This window comes from Octodon degus, unplaced genomic scaffold (assembly GCF_000260255.1).
Source record: "Octodon degus isolate 3935 unplaced genomic scaffold, OctDeg1.0 scaffold00073, whole genome shotgun sequence".
Lineage (NCBI taxonomy): Eukaryota > Metazoa > Chordata > Mammalia > Rodentia > Octodontidae > Octodon > Octodon degus.
This window is the reverse complement of record NW_004524649.1, coordinates 7,451,428-7,472,410: the sequence shown is the minus strand read 5'-3', so window position 1 is coordinate 7,472,410 and position 20,983 is coordinate 7,451,428. Positions and strand designations below refer to the sequence as shown.

General features: G+C 44.3%; 3 protein-coding genes across 8 annotated transcripts in view; all 3 read left to right on the top strand.

Moving 5' to 3' along the window:
* Sec23b (Sec23 homolog B, coat complex II component) overlaps nucleotides 1-6,006 on the top strand; it is a 31,862-nt gene extending 25,856 nt beyond the window's left edge. For all 6 annotated transcript variants that reach the window (XM_023720212.1, XM_023720210.1, XM_023720211.1 and 3 more), the window contains exons 16-20: nucleotides 896-1,057; nucleotides 2,288-2,374; nucleotides 4,538-4,693; nucleotides 4,989-5,054; nucleotides 5,671-6,006. In XM_023720212.1, the coding sequence (XP_023575980.1) occupies nucleotides 896-1,057; nucleotides 2,288-2,374; nucleotides 4,538-4,693; nucleotides 4,989-5,054; nucleotides 5,671-5,760 (561 nt within the window). In that variant the 3' untranslated portion in view covers nucleotides 5,761-6,006. The remainder of the gene's footprint in view (nucleotides 1-895; nucleotides 1,058-2,287; nucleotides 2,375-4,537; nucleotides 4,694-4,988; nucleotides 5,055-5,670) is intronic.
* Nucleotides 6,007-11,573: 5,567 nt separating this feature from the next.
* On the top strand, nucleotides 11,574-13,320 carry LOC111817896 (small integral membrane protein 26-like). Its single transcript, XM_023720192.1, has 2 exons — nucleotides 11,574-11,727; nucleotides 12,531-13,320. Exons 1-2 carry the CDS (start codon nucleotides 11,613-11,615, stop codon nucleotides 12,707-12,709), a joined length of 294 nt encoding a protein of 97 aa, XP_023575960.1. The 5' UTR covers nucleotides 11,574-11,612; the 3' UTR covers nucleotides 12,710-13,320.
* A 4,659-nt stretch (nucleotides 13,321-17,979) lies between these two features.
* The window catches only part of Dtd1 (D-tyrosyl-tRNA deacylase 1), a 59,282-nt gene continuing 56,278 nt past the window's right edge, over nucleotides 17,980-20,983 (top strand). Inside the window, exon 1 of the mRNA XM_004635675.3 lies at nucleotides 17,980-18,110. Within this exon, the coding sequence (XP_004635732.2) occupies nucleotides 18,068-18,110 (43 nt within the window). The 5' untranslated portion in view covers nucleotides 17,980-18,067. The remainder of the gene's footprint in view (nucleotides 18,111-20,983) is intronic.

Below are 20,983 nucleotides of genomic sequence, written 5' to 3'. Positions count from 1 at the left end.
GTGGCTGCTTCCACAAAGCTGTCAGCCTCAGGTTGCTGGAGTTCGAACCTCACAACTCTCCCACTGGCCAAACGTGCCCTGAAGGCATTCGAGGAACCAAAAAAAAAAAAAAAAAAAGAAGTTCCCTTTCCAGTGTTGTCTCTTGCGCCTTGGCCTCACGCTTCTCCCCCCTCGCTCACCAGTCACATCCTGAGTGCTGTCTGCTCTCCAGTCCCTGCGGCCCTTGTCTCTGCCCTCCCACCCCTGCCCTCAGCCTGCATGTGTGTCTTCAAGGTGATCCCAAACCCCTCATTCTGGGGAGTCTGCTACTGCTCTTGCTGTAGGAGATTCTTGTGCTGTGGCTCCTATACGAAGTCCCAAGTGTATCTTTCTCCATTTTACTTCATTTTTTTGAGAGCGGATAGTCGTAGAGCCCAGTCAGGGACTCTGGAAATAAATTTTTGCGTTTTTGCTCATAAGAAAGCTTTGACATATCCAGGAGCTCCCCCTTAAAAAATACTTTGAAAAATTTTTATTGTGCTAGAGTGTACCATCTGAACTATATTTAAGGGTACAGTTGTGTGATGTTAGACATGTTCATGATGTACAAAAAATGTTTAGAATTCATCTTGCAAAGCTAAAACTGTACCCCTTAAACAATGACTCCGGGGCTGGGGAGATGGATCAGTAGAATAAGCATAAAAGCCAGAGTTCAATACCTGGTTCCGCAAAAAAAAAAAAAGACTCCCCATTTCCCACTTCCGCCAGCCCCTGTGCCACTTTTGCCTCTGTCTCTGTGAAGCTGGGGGGTCCTTTTGGAGAGTCGGGGTCCTCCGGATGTGGAAACCAGGTGGGTCTGCCCTCTGGATACTAGGGCTCACAGCTCTGTGCGCTTGTCTTCCTCCCCTTCGTGCAGTTCATGTTCCACCTCAGAAGGTCGCCGTTCCTCCAGGTGTTTAACAACAGTCCCGACGAGTCGTCCTACTACAGACACCACTTTGCGCGCCAGGACCTAACGCAGTCCCTCATCATGATCCAGCCCATCCTCTACTCATACTCCTTCCATGGCCCCCCGGAGGTGAGCCAGGCCTGGCTGCGCCCTCAGTGGAGGGTTTCCCCGGCAGCTTCTCCCAACAGCTGGAAAAAAGAAAACTTTTGAAGTTTTGTAGCACTTTCCATTTCTGAGTAGTTAAAAAGAATCCATAGGAAAAATTCAAAAGATATATAAAACAGTGTTTTCGTGGGAGGCAGTAATAGCTACAGAAAAGATGTTTTATCCCTCCAGCAAGTTCATATGCTTTGACCATTAATTCAAGTCTTACAAAGTGTCTGAAAAAATATTCCTAGAGAAAGGCTTTGTACAGAGAAATAGGAAATGAACTCCTGTTCGTTTTATAACAGTCCAGAAGCTCAGCAGTGGAGAAATAACTTAAGAAATAGTCATATAGTTTATGGAACATAAAATACAGAAGTCCTAATGTGAAAATGTCACATGAAAAAGAAATAGAAGCTTTTTGTATTTATCTATATGGAAATAGAGCACTTGCTTAGTTTGCAGATAAAGTCAGTTATGATTTTTTTTTTTTAAAGAAAGTTATGTTTTGGGGCCGGGGAGATGGTTCAGTGGAATAAGCGCTTCCCTGGCAAGCACAAGGGCCTGAGTTCAGTCCCCGGTTCCGCACAACCGCACAAAAAAAAAAAAAAAAAAGTTATGTTTTTTAGAAGGCATCAAAAAAACTGAAAAGAAACTAAAATATCAATATTTTTTACACTCAGATTTATAAAAATTTAGTATAAGTTCTTTTTATTATTAAAATAGAAATCATGGGGCTGGAGAGATAGCTTGGTGGTCTAAGCCCCTGCCTGGCAAGCACAAAAACCCGGGTTTGATCCCCAGTACCACATGCCCTGCTGGCTACGGAACTCTAGGCGCGCCGTGCTGACAACTGAAACCAGGCGTGGTGGCACACACCTGTAATCCCAGGGCTATGGAGGCTGAGACAGGAGGATCACTACAGGGAGTTAAGCTGTGTAGTGAGACCCTGTACCAAAATAAATAAGTAAAAATTGAAATAGAAATGATAAGGTAGAGTTGAGAGATCAGAATGGTAAGGCGGATTTCCAGCAGGAAACGGAATGTTCAGAATCATTTCTGGTTCCCTTCTGGTTTTGGGGGGCCCTGTCTCTATTTGAAGTTAAGACTTGGAGCCCCACGGTGGAGAGCACTAGTCCAGCCGGGGCGCTGGTGTTGGGGTTGTGGTGGCTGTCCTTGGGGAGGGGCGAGGCCTGACGCCCCGTCTCTCTCCAGCCGGTGCTCTTGGACAGCAGCAGCATTCTGGCCGACAGAATCTTGCTGATGGACACGTTCTTCCAAATTGTCATTTATCTTGGTGAGGTAAGATGACATTGCTGCTTTCCTCCTGGCTGTTGTTTCTGCTTTCTTGGTACTTAGGAACTGGGTTTTTCATGACATTTGAAGCAAGAATTCAGTAGTATTTTTATACTTCGCAAGAGTAGTATTTGCTGTAAGAAAATCTCAGGTGGTCCTTTTCAGTCACCATAATTTATTATTTCTGAAGTTGTGTTTAGGTAATTGAGTTTACTCTTCCTCATTAAGTTATTATACAAACTGATGTCCTTCCAGGGTTCTGTGAGTGCTGAGTGTGGGCCTATAGCTTTTCTTTGATGGAAGAGCCTCTCACAGGGACATCATGCTGGCTCCCTGGGTCCCTGGAGTGGCTGTGGATAGCCTCAGGGACAAGAGGATTGCGCTTTTTCTTTTCTTTCTTTGCTTTCTTAAAAGGGTTTGTGCTCTCTGGAAGAAATGGCCCCTCTGAATTTTTGTATCGCTTTAAATTTTTTTCTAAAACTGGGGATCAAACTCAGAACCTTGTGCTTGCCAGGCAGGCACTTTTGCCACTGAGCTATGTCCCCAGTCCCTTGCATCTTTATAAGGGGGAAAAGGTATTCTTTTTTTTTAAAAATCACACTAGAGGTTGAACTAGGGGAGTGCTGAGGCCCTTTTAAAAATATTTTTATTTTGAGCCTGGGCATTGCCAAATTCTCCATGGCCTTGAATTTGTGATCTTCCTATCTCAGCGTTCAAGTAGCTGAGATAACTGGCATGTGCCACCCTGTCCAGTGCAAAACCCCTCTACTCCACATTACGTCTGGTGACGCTCTGTCTTCTACTGTTTTTTTTCTCCATTCAGTAAGTTGCTTTTGGTGATTGCTTCCTAGTGTACAGTCGATACAAGTGATTGAAAGGATATTATTTATATTTCTGAATTATATTTAATTATAAATATTTAATTATATTTGAAAGGATGTTCTAAAAGGATATTACTTATATTTCTGAATTTCCTGAATAACTTACAATTTTCAGCTACTAGTAGGTGTTTTAGAACTTGAAACTCTCAGCCTGTCTGTACATCTCCCTGCCCCTTGCCCTTAGTCCCAGGCCAAGTGGTGACCTGAAGTGGCGCTTCCTGCTGACAGCATCACATATTTATTAAGCACCTTTTTTGGCTGAGGGAAGAGGAAGATGTGAGATTTTTTTCGTGTATTTGTTTCTTGCTCTTCAGAAGCCCTGACTCTGCTGGTGTGGGTGTTCTTGAGCTGTTGGAGCCAAGGGAGTTATGGGCACTTCCTCTGGCCATCAGTGCGATGGACTGAGATGAGGACAGTGGTGGCTGGCACCGCTGAGGGGAGAGAAGGCTGTAGTAGGAGGCTGGCTCTGAGGAGACTCTTCTGATGTTACAGTCACATTTTTTTTTTTTTTTTTTTCGCGGGAGGGAGGTGGTTTGTTCTGTTGTTTCGTGGTATGGGAGCCAGCTGTGCTCTACCACTGTACCTCTAACGCAGGCCATCTTGTGGTAGTGGGGATTGAAGCCAGGGCATTATACTGAACTCCATCCCCTGCCCTGCCTTTTTTTTTTTTTTTTTTTTTCCCTTAGACAGGATTGCACTAAATTGCTAAATTGCCCAGGCTAGGCTCAAACTTGTGATCCCCGTTCCCTGGCCTCCCACTGTGCAGTGCCAGGATCACAGGCGAGCAGTAACACACCTGGCTCTTATACCTTTTCTCTCCCCTGCCTAGAGAGGAGCAGGGCTGGGGTGGGCCTGTCCCACCTGTTCAGCCCTTGCCTGAGGGTAGCCATTGGGGGTGCTGTTGGACAAAGAGAAGGGGGCATGGCTTTGTGCTGCCAGCAGCAGAGGCTAGGTGGGGTAATAGTGCAAGTAGACTGGAAGGAAGGAAGGAAGGAAGGAAGGAAGGAAGGAAGGAAGGAGGGGCTCCGTATTAACCAGTTGCTGTGCAGTTGGGAAGGGACAAAGCTGATGGCTGGCATCCCTGGGAGGGGTTCCTAGGTGGTGTTCTGGGTGCCCCACTCTGGGCCTCCTGCCTTTCCTCTTCCCAGCCAGCTCTACCCCCAGAACCCTCACGTGATGTGTGATCTCACTGGGAAGCTGGGGAGGTGCTGTGGGAAGGCCTGGAGCAGGGCTGGGAGCCACACTGCTGCAGCCTCCTAACAGTCCAGGTTGGCTTCTGTCCGTACAGACCATCTCCCAGTGGCAGAAGGCCGGCTACCAGAACATGCCCCAGTATGAGAACTTCAAGCACCTGCTGCAGGCCCCGCTGGATGACGCGCAGGAGATCCTGCAGGCGCGCTTCCCCATGCCACGCTATGTCCACACTGAGCATGGTGGCAGCCAGGTGAGCTCTGCCCACCTTGGGAGCTGACTGATAGCTGGGATCCATACTAAGCGCTTGGTGCTGCTGGAAGTGGTGAAGTAATTGCAGGTGAATCTGTTCAGCTTGACTCCTGATGTGAATATGCCGGTGTAGAAGGGTGGTGTCGACAGCGACCTGTAGCGTCTGCATATACTCTAGAGGCTCCTATTCAGTGAGAGCCTTCTGATTTCACCAGAGAAACATGAAAGCTATTTTACATATCACTCTTAATATTAATGCCATTTCTAACCTTTAATTTTTTTTTTTTTTTTTAAAGGCTCGGTTCCTTTTGTCCAAAGTGAACCCTTCTCAAACACACAATAACCTGTATGCTTGGGGACAGGTAAGAAATAGTTGAGGGTCTGGGAAGGAGGGCAGGCTACTTTTTAAAAATTTGTTTAAAATCCTATCAATTGGTCCTGAGACAGAAAGGGTAATGGGTACTTTTGCTGCGGGGAAGACACCTGACTTGGCAGTGATGTAGTTGAGGCGGGGTGGGTGCTGCTCATGGGTCAGTGCTGCAGCATGCCCGGTCCTTCCCTCCTGTGCCGCACAGCACCTCCGCCCACTTTTTTTAGCAGATGCCTCTGCTAGGTATTGCTCCCAGCATCTATGTGTCTTTTGGTGATTGCTCTGTTTTCTAATATCTTTTAAAAATTAAACTTGTTTTTGAGATAGTTGGAAGTTGTGTGCAGTTGTAGGAAATAATATAAATGAGATTTCCTGTATGCTTTTCTCATTTTCCACCAAAGCTAATGTCCTGCAAGATAGTCTTGAGTGACATGGCAAGGTGTATGCTCGAGACCGAGTCTGCAGCAGTGGGGTGCCGTTCAGCTGAAAGCAGTTACCTCTGCAGAGGTGGCGCCTGTGGGTGCTCCAAGACAGAGAGGTGCCTAACAGCTCGTGCATGCTACCCGGCTTCCGGGTCTCTGCCACTGAGCTCTTCCATTGCATTGCAGGAAACCGGAGCACCCATCCTGACCGACGATGTCAGCCTGCAGGTGTTCATGGACCACCTGAAGAAGCTGGCCGTCTCCAGCGCCTCTTAGGTGGGCCCACGGGGTTAAGGCGAGCCCTGACCGGTGCTCCCCATTGTCTGTAAAGGCTCTGTAACGTTCCTTTCACTTTCCTGGCAGCTTTTACTAAATAATCAAGATAAGCTTTGTATGTATGTCTGCAGGTTATAATTTATTTGTTTTTTGATGTGCCCTTCCCTTTTCTGTACCATAAAACTGTAAGGTCATAAATGTTTTAGTAGATATTTATGTGGCTTTTTTGTGTGTGCTAACTTTTTAGTCTCTAAATGAGAGATGAGGGGGCCTGCCCCTTAGCTCAGTTCTTTAAGTGGCTGCTTCAACAAAGCAGTCAGGCTCAGATTGCTGTGGTTCGATCCCCACAACTCAAGCCAGCCAAACCTGCCCTGAAGGCGTTCGGAGCAAAAAAAACAAAAAACAAAACCCTTCTCTCTAAATGAGAGATGATGTATCTTGGCAGCTTATTTAGATGCAGATCTTAAAACTCATCAAAGAAATAAAACTGGGCAAGGAAAGCACTGGATAAAACTGCACATTTGATGCCTGAGATCTCCTCCTCTATTCAGGACACATGACATTTTTTCTGAGCTTATTACTCACACTGTAAACACTAGGAGACCAAGGAAAAGTAAGATATGTGTGAAGCTCTGTTGGGGCTAGAGGGTTGGGGTGACTCCCAAGTAACTTGCTGTCTAATCCAGCCTTGTGAAATCAACCACGGCCCTCAGCCTGAGTGACTCCCCTACTGACAATGCATCTGTCTTAGGGATCAAATAAAATGACTTGAATGGATGTTTTTTAAAAATCCAAGTGAGGGCTGGTGAGATAGCTCAGCAGTCGAAAGCGCCTGCTAGGACAAGCTTAGGCAGGTGCAGGGGACTGTAGTTCAATCCCCGGCACCACATGCCGTGCCAGCCCTGCCCTGAGGGTGGGCTGAGTTGGCCAAAAATAAAAAAATAAAAGTAAAAATCCAAGTGATGTATATGTATGGCCAAACACCTTACTCTGGAGAGTTTATAAACAATTCCCTTCTCTCCCTAATCCTAAAGCTGCCACTCAGAACTGTACTCAACTTCTGTGTTTTTGTTGTTGAAGTATTAAGTTCTAGCCAGTATCGTCCAGTTTCTATGTATGGAATGAGGATATTGTGACCTTTCTACTCCCCAGTTTTGGTCAGTGATACCTTTATTTTTATAAAGATTGGTACCATTTATATTTTAGCCTTAACCATAATTGTATTTTTGTTTCTTAAACTTGATTGTGAAAGCTTAATAAAGTACCTTTACACAACCGTACTGATGTACATATTGTTCTCCTCCAAGGCAGGTGATGGTCATCTGTCATTTTCCCTCACAGATTCTGTGTCGTACTTGGTCTCCATGTCACTTGAAGGAGAATGTTCCACATAAAATCTAAGACTTTTCTTATATATATCATGCTGCATACTGGCTGGCTTCCTGTTTGGTTTATATGTTCTTAGATTTGCTATTGTTTGCCTGAGTTTCTTTTTCTTTTTCCTTTTTTTTTTTGTGGTACTGGAGATTGAATTCAGGACCCTGCGTTTGCCAGGCAAACGCTTATTCTACTGAGCTATTTCCCCAGGCCCTCCCCGAGTTTCTTGGTTTTAGTTGACTTCTTGTTTTTTTCTTTGGCAGTCCTGGGGAAGGAGCCCAGGGTGTTCTACCACTGAGCCATACCCTCAGCCCTTTTGAGACCGGTCTCACTAAGTTGGCCTTGTACTTGCAGTCCTCCTGCCTCAGCCTTCCAAGTAGCTGAACTTACAGATGTGCATTTTTTTGTAGAATTATTTTGCCTTCTCCTTATTAAGAGTCTACCTTCCTAGCCTACTGAAGTTGCTTTTTCTTTAAAAAGCTTCTGGTGCCCTCTTTTAACGAGCCAACTGTTTTCTAGGCCTCCTATACAGCTATTGCTGCACAGCTGTTGCCCAGGAATTTCTTTTGTGTGAAATCCTGGATTAGTGTCATCCTTTTTATTCTGTAAGACATTTTGCTGTCTCAAGTGACTTTTCCTTAGAAGAGCCCTTGCAAAGCGTTTCTTTAGATCTGGGCACATCTGGAAGTCCATTCTGTCTTCATGATTGGCAGCTCTTCTGTGTCTAAAATTCTAGTCTGAAATAATTGTCGGCACTCCGGATCCATGATTTCATTCATTCAACAGAGAACTGTTCAGTACTTGCTGCTCATAGAGTAGTCTTCCAGGCACTGGAAATATGGCCAGTGACACAAATTCCTGCACCTCTGGAGCTGAGGTTCAGGTTAGGGAAGGCCAGCAATTAAGAGAAGTAAAAGATGAGACGATGAATGATCTGTGTGATCTCTCTGTCTCTTTCAGAGGTCCCATCCTCTAGATTTTCACTCTATCCCTCTATGATCCATCCATCTTGCTGTGTCAGTAGTTTGTTTTTATGGTGAATAGACTCTCATTGACCCATTCACTAGCTGGTAGACATCTGAGTATTCTCCATTTTTTGCTACTATGAACAACACTGAACATCCTGCCCTTGTATTTGTGTGGATGTAAGGATTTCCACTTCTGGGAAACGGGTTGGAGTGATTGTCACATGATGAGCATGTGTTCAACTTAGTAACTACCAGCTTTGCAAAGACACTGTAATGTTCATGTTGCCATGGGTAAGAGTTACAGGGGGATCAAATCCTTACAACTTCTTGTGTTTTCCAATCTAGTGTTAGCCTTCCTAAGAGGCATTTTTGTCACTGGGAACTTAGATCCTAATACTGGAAGGTCCTAACACCACAAGGAACTGGCAACATACATCTTTGTTTCTGGGACGAAGGACTGCAGATAAGACACTCAAGGCCATTGGATAGAGTGTATACAGAGGGCTTACTGCAAAGAGAAAACACATAGTGTATCTCAAGTAGGAAGGTGAGCACCTGCCAAAATGGCAACTGCACTGACTGAGGGTTCAGGTTCCTTGTAACATTTACTGGGTCTTTCAAGGAATAGCTAACTATTCCTCCAAGCTCACTGTTCTATAAAACAAATGTGCTGTGTTGACCTGCTTAGTCTCTGTGTAGATCGATGTTTTCTGTTTAGTGTGGTTTGAGGGCTGGGGAGATAGCTCAGCAGCATAAGCACCTGCCTGCCAAGTACAAGGTCCCAAGTTTGATACCTAGTACTTCAAAGAAAAAAAAAAAAAAAAAAGATAGTAATCCCAGCACTGGGAAAGCTGAGGCAGGAAGATTGCCATAAAATTGAGGCCAGCCTGGGCTACATAGTGTTTAGTATGGTTTGAAACTGTGAGGTTTTTCCAGCCTTACCCCCCTGGTCTTGATACCTTCTTGGGCTACACACACATACATTTTTGCTTTTCAGGTATCCTCTAGCCCCCTATGTCCAGGTCTGGTTGTGTCTAACTTTTTGCCCAATATTTTTATTTGCATTTCTTTGGTCACTGAGGTTCCTGTGTTTATTGACCAGTTGTGTGTCTTCTTTGATCATGTTCAAAGGGTTGGGTTTTTAGTTGGATTGTCTGCTTATAAGCATTGTAAGAGGTCCTTACATATCCTGGCTACAAGTCCTTTGTCAGATATATGCATTTTGAAATTTTCATACTGTTTGTCTTTTCATTTTGTCACCTGTGACTTTGAAAAAGTAATGAAAAAGTAAAAGCCTTAATTTTGAAGAATTTAAAATTAACTTGCTTTGTGGTTCATGCTTGTTTTGTATTTTAAAAAAATCTTCACTTTTCCCAAAATGGCAAGATTTTTCTCCTATGCTTTCTTCTAGGTTTGTAGGTTTAGCTTTACATTTAAGCCCGTGATCTCTATAATTTTTTGGAGGTACAGATTTCTGTAGGCAGAACACCAATCCTTAAAGAATACTCAAGGGAAAAGAAGCCCTGGAAAATACTAGAGAAAATGTTTCCAAAGCGTAGAAAGAGAGTGGGTGTCAATGTCAAACGCTCTTTAGAAATGAAGTTCAAAAAATATATATTTTAAAAATAGGCATAAAGAATTATATATTATGCCTATTTTTCAAATGTATTTTAATTTTTAAAATGTTTTTTCATCATATTCTGTAGGGACTTAAAGTTCAACATATCAATACTTGAGGAAAAATACCTGTTCCATGTTATGCCTAAGATGTTTGATATTCAGACAGATAGTGAGGTTAAGCTTAACAGCCTAGGTTGTATGGTAATAACAATAAGCTTGTCTTCTGGAGGGTAAACAACCTAAGTTTGCAGACCAAAATTAGAGAAAAAGGAGGGCCGCAAGGAAAGCCAAAATTTTGGCTCTAGCCTTCTAAGGTCAATTAAGACTCAGAACATATGATATCTTGTACTGTAACGTCATGTAACTCAGTAGTGTCCCAGATTTTCTGATCAAGGAGATTATGGGGCCAAAGAGGAAAGTGATCGATGGTGTAGAGTGTGCCTAAGGAGAGTCACATGGAGAGAAAACATTCTCTCAGGCTTTCACGGGGAGCACATTGGCCAAGCAATGGCCATGACTCATCCACAGGGCTGACACTGACAAAGGATCTACAATCTGAGGTACAGGATCTCAGGATAAATCCTGAGGGGTTTTCACTGACCTTATCAGATCCAAAAGCTACAACTCTTGTTGCATAGGTCTTGCTTTATCTTAGTCTTAACCATCCAGCAGCAAAGTATAAAAACGAAGTATAAGAAGTAAAGCCGTGCTGTTATGTTGAGCTGTAGGGGACTCAGGTCAACAATTTCTGACATTGTCAATGAAGTGGAAAACCCAATACTATTATGGACTACTGGACTCTTTTAGAATATTTTGCTGAGTTAACACACCTATAATATTCAAATGACGGAACTAAACAAAAAAAGGGATACAGATGAATGTCCATTTGTATCTGTGTATTCAAAATGGTTAGGATAGATATATAGTTACATTCTCTTAATGAATAGAGGGATTTGTTGTAATAGTGTTGGTATATAGGATATCATGTCTGCATCCTGTATAGCAAATAACCACTAGGAAGAGAGTATGCAATGTGTTAATTATTGAAACTGTCCTACCAATTTGATTTGAAACTGTCTCATTTCTATTTGTCTCTCAATAAAATTATGGAAAAAAAAATTCATAAGCCAAGGGGGGGGGGAAGGAAATGAAGTTCGAGTGTGGGTGAAAAGTGAAGGTTGTTGACTGAACCTACTTCGGACCAAGCACCAGCCTCGCTCTCAAGTGGCTAAGTCTCTAAGAGCGCGGATGGATTATGCTTTAAGAAATGTATGAATAAGAGAAGCTGAGGGTGCTCAGGATGGAAGATTTTTACATTTTTGTGATGTGGGTACAGTTGGCACGATTAAGATAAAGTGCACGGAATGAAAATGGGGGGGTGTGGGGCAGCACTGCGTGACTGATACGTGAGGCCCAGCAGAGGCTGAATAATGAGACCCAGACGACAGAGGAGAGATGACTTGAGGTACCGAAGTTCACCCAGAGTTCCAGACAGGGAAACTGGAAAGATGAGTTACAGGGAGCCACAAGTAGCGTCCTCGCAAATCTGAGGGCTGTAAGAGGAAATGGAACTAACTTCTCAAATATCATCTGGTCTGTGTAAAGCAGGCACAGCAATCTTGCAAATGCTCACGAAAACTCAACTGCTCTCCTTCACGTGGCGCGCAGTGTCACCAGCTCGCTGCTCCTCTTCCTGCATCCACAGTCCTTTTCCAAAGACCCAAGCTCCTGAATTGGAGCCGGGAGCGGCTTCCGGACCACACAACCCAGCATGCATCGCGGTCGCGAGGCCGGCTTCTCATTGGCGGTGGCGGCGAATACCGCCCCGCGCTGCCCGGAAGGCCCGCCTCTGCCTGAGCTGCGGTGACCTAGGGCTGGCGTGCCACCATGCAGCCGTGGAAGGCTCAGGCCTGGTACCGTCGCATGTCTGTGGTCTACGGGCTTGGCACTTGGACCCTGTTTGGCTCCCTTTTTTACTTTTACGGAAAGAAGACGCCTTCAGGTAGGTCACTTCCTCGGGACCCGCTGCCCTCCGCGAGGTGCCCAGGGGTCAGGGAGGCGGGTTCTTCCTGTGTAGGGCCGCAGGTCTCTTCTGCAGTGTCGGTGGAGCCGGTTGCATGCCGCGTGTTGAAATACAGTCTGTAAAAAGATGCCAGGAGATGCCCGTTAGATACTGTCATTTAAACCTGTTTTGTTGAATAAGCCCGTACTCATACTCAGAATTGGAGGAATCTGTAAAGTCCACGATGGGACTTCAGACACCCTGGCCTTGGTGTAAGGAAGAGATGCTTTCTGTCATCAGCTCAGTTCGCACACGGCGGGCAGCCGACGAGGAATATAAGTCTTTCCAGTTACTGGGCAGAAAAGGCACTCGCAGAGCCATCGCCTCTGTGCTGGAAATCCCTGGAGCGCTGCGAAGCTGACGGGGGTGGTTGTCGGGCTGAGGGGCTGGGAGATGGGCGGTGAGCGCTAAACCTAAGGGAATGAAGATGTTTGGGAGCCAGTTGGGCTGGTTGAACAATTATCAATATTACAAAAAAGCCGCCCAATTCTTTTAAAGTAAGTTACTTGTACGTTAAATATATTTCAGTAAAACTGTTGTGTAAACCTGCTATGAAGAAATCATTTTATAAGTGGCCTGAATGTTATCATTGCGCAGTCTCAGATATTTGGAAACATGTCTGTAGTGTTGGCATGTTTTTTTTTAAAGGAATGAAATAACAGGCCTCTGATGCTATAATTTTTAACTTTATTTCCAGAACTTGAATGACAGGTCTCATAATTCAGGTGTTCATTTTCTTTTAGAAAGTCCTGAAGTAGAGCAAAAGGATCTCTCAAGAAGTGAAAATGAAATTGTACTCGAGCCCCTGAAAGGGTTTTATGTGGAGACAGTTGTCCTTTATAAAGAAGATTATGTTCCACTCACCGAACGAATCCGCAACGTTTTGAAAAAATGGACTGGTAATTCTGGATCAGAACCATGATTGGCTGCTGAATTCTGAAAACAAGGACTTTGGCCCAGTATTTACATATGATAGAGCCTTGATTTCCACTTTATGTCTGTGGAAAGTATATATTTATTTTTGTTGTTAAATGTACAATAAATATTGCCTTGACAGAAGCTAAACTTATGTAATTAAAGGGATATTCCTCTCAACATGGGAAAAGGTTGATGTGAAATTTCACATTGAGGTTCCATAAGTTCAGTGTTTTGAAACTAGTGAGTGTTAAGTTTTTCATGCTACTGTTAAAGCCTTGGTGGTCCTTTTAAAATAGCTGGTGTGATGGCACACTCTTGTAATCCTAGAGGCTGGAGGATCTTTGTGAGTTTGAGACCAGCTTGGCTACATAGTCCTGGAACAACAAGTATAGTCCCTAAACTATATAGGGACACAGTACCTGCCTGACAAGTGTGTATCACACACCCTCCTTCCAGTGTCTTTACTCAAAATAATTTTTATGTTCAAGATGGCAGTACTGAGCCCTTACTACTACCACCAGCGTTGCTCTGAGGGTGGGCTCCATTTAAGCCGTGCCTTGTGGAGTTTCACCTTCCAATGGGGGATGGACATTAAACATAAACATTGTGTCTTCTGCAACCCAGTTTTTAATTGCAGTTGTGTGTATGTGGTGCTCAGCATTTATGGAGGACCATCTGAGTGACTCTCCTTGAGAGAAAAGCAGTTGTCTCCATTTTGGCTGTGCCTGACCCTCTTTCAATGTACTGATATGTACAGAGCTGGCTAGGACTTTTCCTTATCCTTTCAATTGGCCTTAAGCAGCGCATATTGGTCTAGCTGAGGTGCTGGGGTAGTCTTTAAAGACGACATACATGTTTCCCTGATAACCCACACCTGTTGCTCTTTAATATGAGCTGGGTTGAGACAGGACAAAGAGCCAATGCTCCATGCTGTCAGCTGGGATTGAACCTTGAGATAGAAGCTATGACTTCCTAGGGCTTGAAAAATTACACATAAGAGCTGAAGCACTGGACCCCAAAACATTAGATGTATCTCAACAGTATAGTGCAAGTTACTTTTTCTGCATATCCTCTCTGCATTACCAAGAGATAAATGCAGGCCACCTACCAAGCCCAGCTCATGGTACCCACTTCCTGCAATTCTCAGTCATCCTCAAGCCACTTCTCCTTCATGAGTGAATAAAACTCAGGTTCGGCCCTGGGTTGAGGCCTTTTGTTCTGGATAGCCATCACCATGGCTAGACAAGGGACCCCTTGGCTCCTCATAATTATAAATATGCCTTAGTGTCTTTATTCTTGCCATGGGTTGCACTAGAAGTGGTAGGTTGGAATTAACTTGATAGGATTCCAAAAATGTATTTTGGGATTACAAATATAAACTTCTTGGACTGAGATGAGGACCAAAAAGGGCTCCTTACAAGCATTGAACCCATGGCTTTGCGAATGCTAAGCAAGGCCCTACCAGTAAACTTCATTGCTACCCCGTCATTACTTTTTTTTTTGGGGGGGTGGGATTGAGACAAAGTCTCATTCTATAGTCCAGGCTGGCCTCGAACTCACTATGTAGCCTAAGCTTCTTGAGTGGGGCCCCACTTCAGGGAGTCTGGAGGCTGGATGTGGGAGAAGTTTGGGGCACTCATTTAGAATCAGGATTTTCCATTTTAAGGCCAATGCAACTCCCATCTCTGCTCTGGCCAGTGCAGCGAGGGGATTCTGAGGGAAGTGCAGGCTTCAGGGTGGATGTGGGCTGCTGCTCCCACAGGCTCAAGTGTCCTCCACGTCCACAGCCACTGCTACATCCAGCTCACCTCCTGTGGCTTCGAGCTCCTGTGTGCTGTCCATTTCCAGGTGAACAGCTGTCTCCAAACAGCTCGATGTGTCCCCGCCTGTGCATACTGTGAAGCCCCCATCGCTGACCTTTGCTCGTAGCTCACTTGTGCTCCAGAGAGCACCTTGGTCTGCCTTCTGTTGCTGTACCACTTGAAGTTTGCCTTTATACACAAGATAGACTTTTTAAGAAGGTTTTGTCTTTTTGAGATGGGGCTCTTGCTACGTTGCCTAAGCTGGCCTCAAACTCTTGAACTCTGGTGATCCTTCTGTCTTTGCCTGCAGAGTAGCTGCGACTGGCAGTGAGAAACTGTGCCCAGCTGGCCATATGTCCTGAAATACCTCAGAATGTTTCTCCTTGTTGAAAATAGCTCCAGTAGTGAGCAGAGTGTGGTTAGCAGAGGGGACAGGGAACAAGCACTGGGTCCAGCTGTGGTGTGCTGACTAGCTAATGCTATATTGTATTTACAGAGCTGAACGACAAGTTTTACATAACACTTGCAGGGTTGGGGATCCAACAGAGGGCCTCATGCATGCTAGGCAAGCATTCGCCCACCAAGCCACATCTCCAAGACAGGATTTTAAATGTTCTCACCGCAAAAAAATAGTATTTCAGGTGATGGACATGTTAATTAGCCTGATTTGAACTTGCCTCAATGTATACCTGTGTCAAAAATCATATAATTCATAAGTATACACTATTATTATTTGTCAATTAAAAATAACACTCATTTAGCTGTTCATGCCTGTAATTCCAGTTACTGTACTTGGGAGGTTGAGGCAGCAGAATTGAAAGTTCAACCCTAGCCTGGGAACTTTAACAAGACACTATCTCAAAATAAAAATAAAAAGGATCCTCATCCAGGGAGGTACTGGGACTGCCAGTTTCCAGTTCTGCCTTGCCCTGTTACTGCTGACTGTTACTGCTCCAAGCCTAGCCAGACCTGGCAGTGGTCCTTCCAGCTATGCAGGCCTGTTGGCACCGCATCACTTTTGTCTGAATGCAGTCCTTAAGGAACTGAGAAACTGGGTGTGGCATGGCGTTTTCTCTCTCACCTGGCAAAGGCCCTATCTCGTGCAAGATCCTTCCCCAGCTGGGCATGGTGGTGCATGCCTATAAATCCAGCACTTGGGAGGCAGAGGTAGAATTTCTGTGAGTTCGAAGCCAGCCTGGGCTAAACAGTGACTTCCAGGCTAGCCTGTACTACATAGCAAAACCTTATTTCAAAAAGACAAAACAATCCTTTCCAGCAGTTTCCCCTTCATCTTCGGTGCTGTCCCCGCCTCATTATGTGGTACTATTATTTGACTATGCTCACATCTGTTGTACTTTTATTATAAACTTATTTTCATGTTTTTAAAATCATTCTGTCACTCTTTTTGTATGGATCTGAACTTCAGATTTTGGTGGTCATACACATGTAACTATTTGCTGTCACACAAACTCATGATGATCCTCTTGCTTCAGCCTCTTGAGTGTTGGGATTACAGATGTGCAAAACCTGTATGAGGGCTGGCTACCTGAAATACCATTTTTAATAACAAAATATTTCTTATATATTAACAGAGCAGTATGGTTCATACCATAAAGCCCCTGGAAAACTCTACTGCACACTCTTGAAAGAGTAAGAATGAATAGGCAGTTGTGGTGGCATACTTCTATAATCCCAGCACTCAGGAGACCGAGGCAGGAGGATTGCGCCAAGTTTGAGGCCAACCTGGGCTACTTAGTGAGTTCAAGGCCACCCTGAACTATACACCAAAAATTAAAAAAAAAAAAGGAAAATATTGTCCTTATATTGTCATGAAAATGATTGAATATTGCAGATCCTCCAAAGCAGTTCCTTAAAAAAGATTTAGAGAACTGCTGGAATTAATGGTATTAAATTGAAGTTAATTTTCTGATATCAGGGCATTGAAGTCTTCAAGGGAGGAAGGTCTAGTGGAAGGGCCAGGGGGAGGGGAGCTGCTCACTTCATGGAGGCAGAAGGGGAGAGAGGGAGGGAGGGAGAGGGAAAGGGAGAGGGAAAGGGAGGGAGAGAGGGAGAAAAGTAGAGAGAAAATGAGAGAGGGAGGAAAGGAGGGAGAGAGGGAGAAAAGGAGAGAGAAAAGGAGAGGGAGGAAAGGAGGGAGAGAGGGAGGGAAGGTGGGAGGGAGAGAAGGAGAGAGGGAAAAGAAGGGAGAGAGGGAAGGAGGGAGGGAGGGAGGGAGAGAGAGCACATGACGCGATCATCTTTAGAGAGAACTACATCTAAACTCCTGGATCTCAAGTGGTCTTCCACAGTGGAACTCAGCTTCCCGTTGAAATCTTCCCTTTGCACTATTTGCCTCCAGCAAATGTTGGACCTTTGCCTGAACCGTTTTCATCAATGGTAACAATTTGTTAAAATGATAATCTTGCAGCCCTTTGGGGCCTTCTATGTGGTTTTCCATGGTGTGTTTCATTCAAATTTCCTAACCACCCTAGAAGGGGGGCTAAGTATTAATATATTCATATGACAGAAGGAATTGGAATTTTAGAATCGTGCACCTTTTTACTATCATGTCATGACATAGCTAAGTCAAGTGAAGTTACATAGTTAAATGGCTATTTTAGCAGCACATATTTATCCACTTACTTATTTGTGCACCACCAGGGATTGATTGAACCCCTGGCCTTTGCACTGAGCTCCATCCCCAGTACTCCTTTTATTTTTTTTATGTCTTTTTTTTAAATTTTATTTATTTATGTATGTATGTGTGTGTGTGTGTGTGTGTGTGTGTGTGTGTGTGTGTGTGTGTGTGTGTGTGTGTGTGTGTGTGTGTGTGTGTGTGTGTGTGTGTGTGTGTGTGGCCAGCTCAGCCCACCAGGGGGCGCGGCTGGCTGGCATGTGGTGCTGGGGGATTGAACCGTGGTCCCTTTGCTTTGCTAAGCTTGTTCAAATAGGTGCTTTAGACCACTGAGCCATCTCACCAGCCCCTCCTTTTATTTTTGAGACAGGATCTCACGGTGTCGCTAAGTTGCCAAGGTGAGCTGGAACTTGAGATCTTCTGCCTCAGCCTCCCAGGGTGCTGGGGTCACAGGTGTGTGACATCACCACAGCTGCCCAGTCTTTTGTCTCTGCTTAACTGTGGAAGCAGACCGGTAAGGGGAAGAAATTGGCAGAACCTGGGGGCAGAGTGGGAAGCAGAAAGTAGAAACACATGAATAGGTAAATTGGGGTTGAACGATGATGGTTCTTAGGCCCGCAGACAGTAAGGGAGAAACCAGCGTTCAGATTCCTTTACCTTGGGGCAGAGAGGAATCTGGACAGTCCCTGAGGCTCTTTGGGGGCGGCCCCCTCCGAGGTCATGGGCGGGGCCAAGGTGCAGGGGCGTGACATAACGTTTGTGGGCGTGGTTAAAACTAATGGCCAATCGGAGGGCGGGCGTGGCAGACGTGGGCGGGGCGCCGGCGTCCAGGTCGCCCTGGGCCTTACGCGCGCTTCTCTGTGTCCCCAGCAGAGGGCGCCAGCCCAGAGCTGCCTTGTCGCCAGCCTCCCGCCCAGCCGCCGCCATGAAGGCCGTAGTGCAGCGCGTCACTCGGGCCAGCGTCACAGGTCAGTCGGGGCCCTGCGCCTCCACAGCCCGGCGCACGTGCTGGCTACCGTGTCCGCCGCCGCCTCCGCGTCGATTTGCCCCGTGCCGACCGCCTGTCGCGCTCGGTGACACCGATGCGCGGGAATCGTTTCCGGGGCGGCCTCCTCCTGCCCCTCCGCATCTTGCCGGCTGTCCGGGGTTCGCGGAGCCTTGTTCCCCATGCCTAAAACGCAGAGATGCGAGCCTGGCCGAGCCCGGACGGCTGTGTGCGCTCAGGGAACCCCCTCCACCCCCCTGCGCCGGGGACCCTGCAGCCGAGGGTCCCCTTAAAGCAAGCCGAGAGGATATCTCTGGCTCACCCAGCCCTGGTCTTTTTGCCACCTGCATCAGGGCCAGAGCCTCCTGGAGCTAATGTAGTTAGCCTAGACTCCTAGAGTTGATAGGCCCACTTGGTGCTAAACAAAACGTTTACGTGACAAGTGTTACATTGCCTTTTCACCTTTTTTTTCCCCCTGTCTTTTTGAGACAGAGTCTCCGTGTAGTTCAGCCGGCCTGGAGATCACTTTGTAGCCCCGGGCTGGCCTTGAACTCTCAGTGATCCTCCTGCCTCAGTACCCCCAAGTGCTGGGATTAAAGGCTTGCGCCGCCACACCCGGCTTTTTGTCTTTTTCATTTTTATTGGCAGAATTAACAATATTTCAAGATCCATGTCCGGGCCATTCTGGTGGCTGAGGCAAAAGGATCAGTGTGGAGTCTAGTACTTCAAGGTCCCTCCCAGCATCAGAGGGGGATTCTTCTTCAAACTGTTTACATGTGTGTATAAGTATTAAAAACTCAAACTCCCTAGTGAACAAAGTGTATACGTGTATATATGTGTGTGAGTATTAAGTGAAGCAAAACTCCTTAATGAACCAACTAAAACCATATATTTAGATCTACTTTTCTACCCCACCTAATGACCTGTAAGCTGTTTGGGTAACTTTGTTTTTGGAAATAGCCTTGAAATAATATTTTTTGAAGTTTTTTTTTTTTTTTTTTTTTTAAGACAAGGTCTTGCTATGTAGTTGGCCTTCAACTGTGTGGCTTAGGCTGGCCTGGGAGTCAAGGAGATCCTCTTGCCTCTGCCTCCTGAGTGCTGGGATTATAGCGGTGTACCACCATACCTGACCAGATTGTATGCTTTTAATTAAAAACAACCTATTTGTATATTAAAAAAGATAACATGACTTGGGAAACTCTGAATTTCAGTATCGGAGGAACACTTGAGTTACCCAGGACTTCTAGTTGAATTGCAATGGAAGAGATTTTCTGATTCTTAAAATATGTATCTGGATTCACTGAAATGTGGCATCATTTGGGTGACATTTTATTTTAGAGATTGTATTTATTTGTATGTTATTAAAATTAGAATTTATTTCTCCTTGAAAATCCTTAAACAAGCAGCAGGTGAGGAGAAAATATTTACAAATTACATGTCTGACAAAAGACTTGTTTGTACAAAAGTAAAAGAGATCTTAAGATCAATAAATCCGTCCAGTGGACTATTAAGCCATAGAAGGAGGGACATTTTGATTCGTGTTATAACATGGATGAATTTTGAAAACATTGTACTCAGTGAAATAAGCCATACATTGGAGGGGAAATGTTGTTTGGGTCTACTTACATGAGGTACTTAGTGGTAATAGAAAGTAAAATAGAGAATAACAGAGTTTGGGGAGGGGAGAGATATTAGTTAATGAATACAGAGTTCTTGATGGGGATGGTGAAAGGGTTTACATCGTGATAATGGTTACCTAAGAGCGTGTGCATTTAATGGTGAATTGCATCCTTATAAAATTAAATACAATAGTCCCTTGCCATTTTACGGTTTGATTCTCGTGGACTCACTGTTTTGCGGGTTTTCAAAAAATGTTAATCTAAATTCTTGTGGATTTTTCGCTATGTCATGGGATTTGCAGTAGTGTCCAGTACTGTATACATTATTTATATGCGTAGTACTTATGGTTTTAATAATTTTGCCTAAGCAAGTTTTAAAATGTAAAAAAATGTATTAAAACTATTAATTCTAACATTAAAAGAATATTAAGTTGAAATAAAATGTATTTTAAGTATGTATTTCTTTAGTAGATGAATACATACTGTACTGTACAATATACATATGTTGTTAAAATTATGTAGGTTTATGAGTTTAGAAAATGGTTAAGAACATTAGAAGTGTTTTTGAAAGTATGGGAAAAGTTTATAAGAGTGGGAAGGGTTTATAAAGCCTATATATATATGTTGCTACTTTGCTAATTTTCACTTATCTCAGTGGCTTTTTTTTTTTTTTCGGAATTGGGGATTGAACTCAGACCCTTGCATTTGCCAGGGAAGCACTTATTCTACTGAGCCATCTCCCTGGCCCCAGATTTTCACTTATCTTGGGAGTGTCTGGAATGTAACCTCTGTGATAAATAAGGCACTACTGTATTGCATAATATATATTTTATTTCAATTTTTCAAAACCTCAGTGGAAAGAAAAAAATGTTTTTTTTTTAAAGAGAAAAAAATTAAAAAAAATTCAAAACAAGATCACAGAAGGGTAATAATGGTTAATGCTTTGTGTATTGTTATCTTTAAAATCATTACTCAGAATACAAGGTATCAGCATTTATTTTAGGGAATTTAAACTAGCACTTCTTATTTTTTTGTAAAGACAGAGTATCCATAATCACATACTTTTATCTGGCAGATTTTGTGAACTTGATCAGACACATTTTTTATTTTATTTTTTTGGTGGAACCAGGGATTGAACTCAGGCCGTTGCACTTGCCAGGGAAGCATTTATTCCACTGAGCCATCTCCCTGGCCCCTGATCAGACACGTTTAATGTCTTAGCATAGTTACTGTGTTA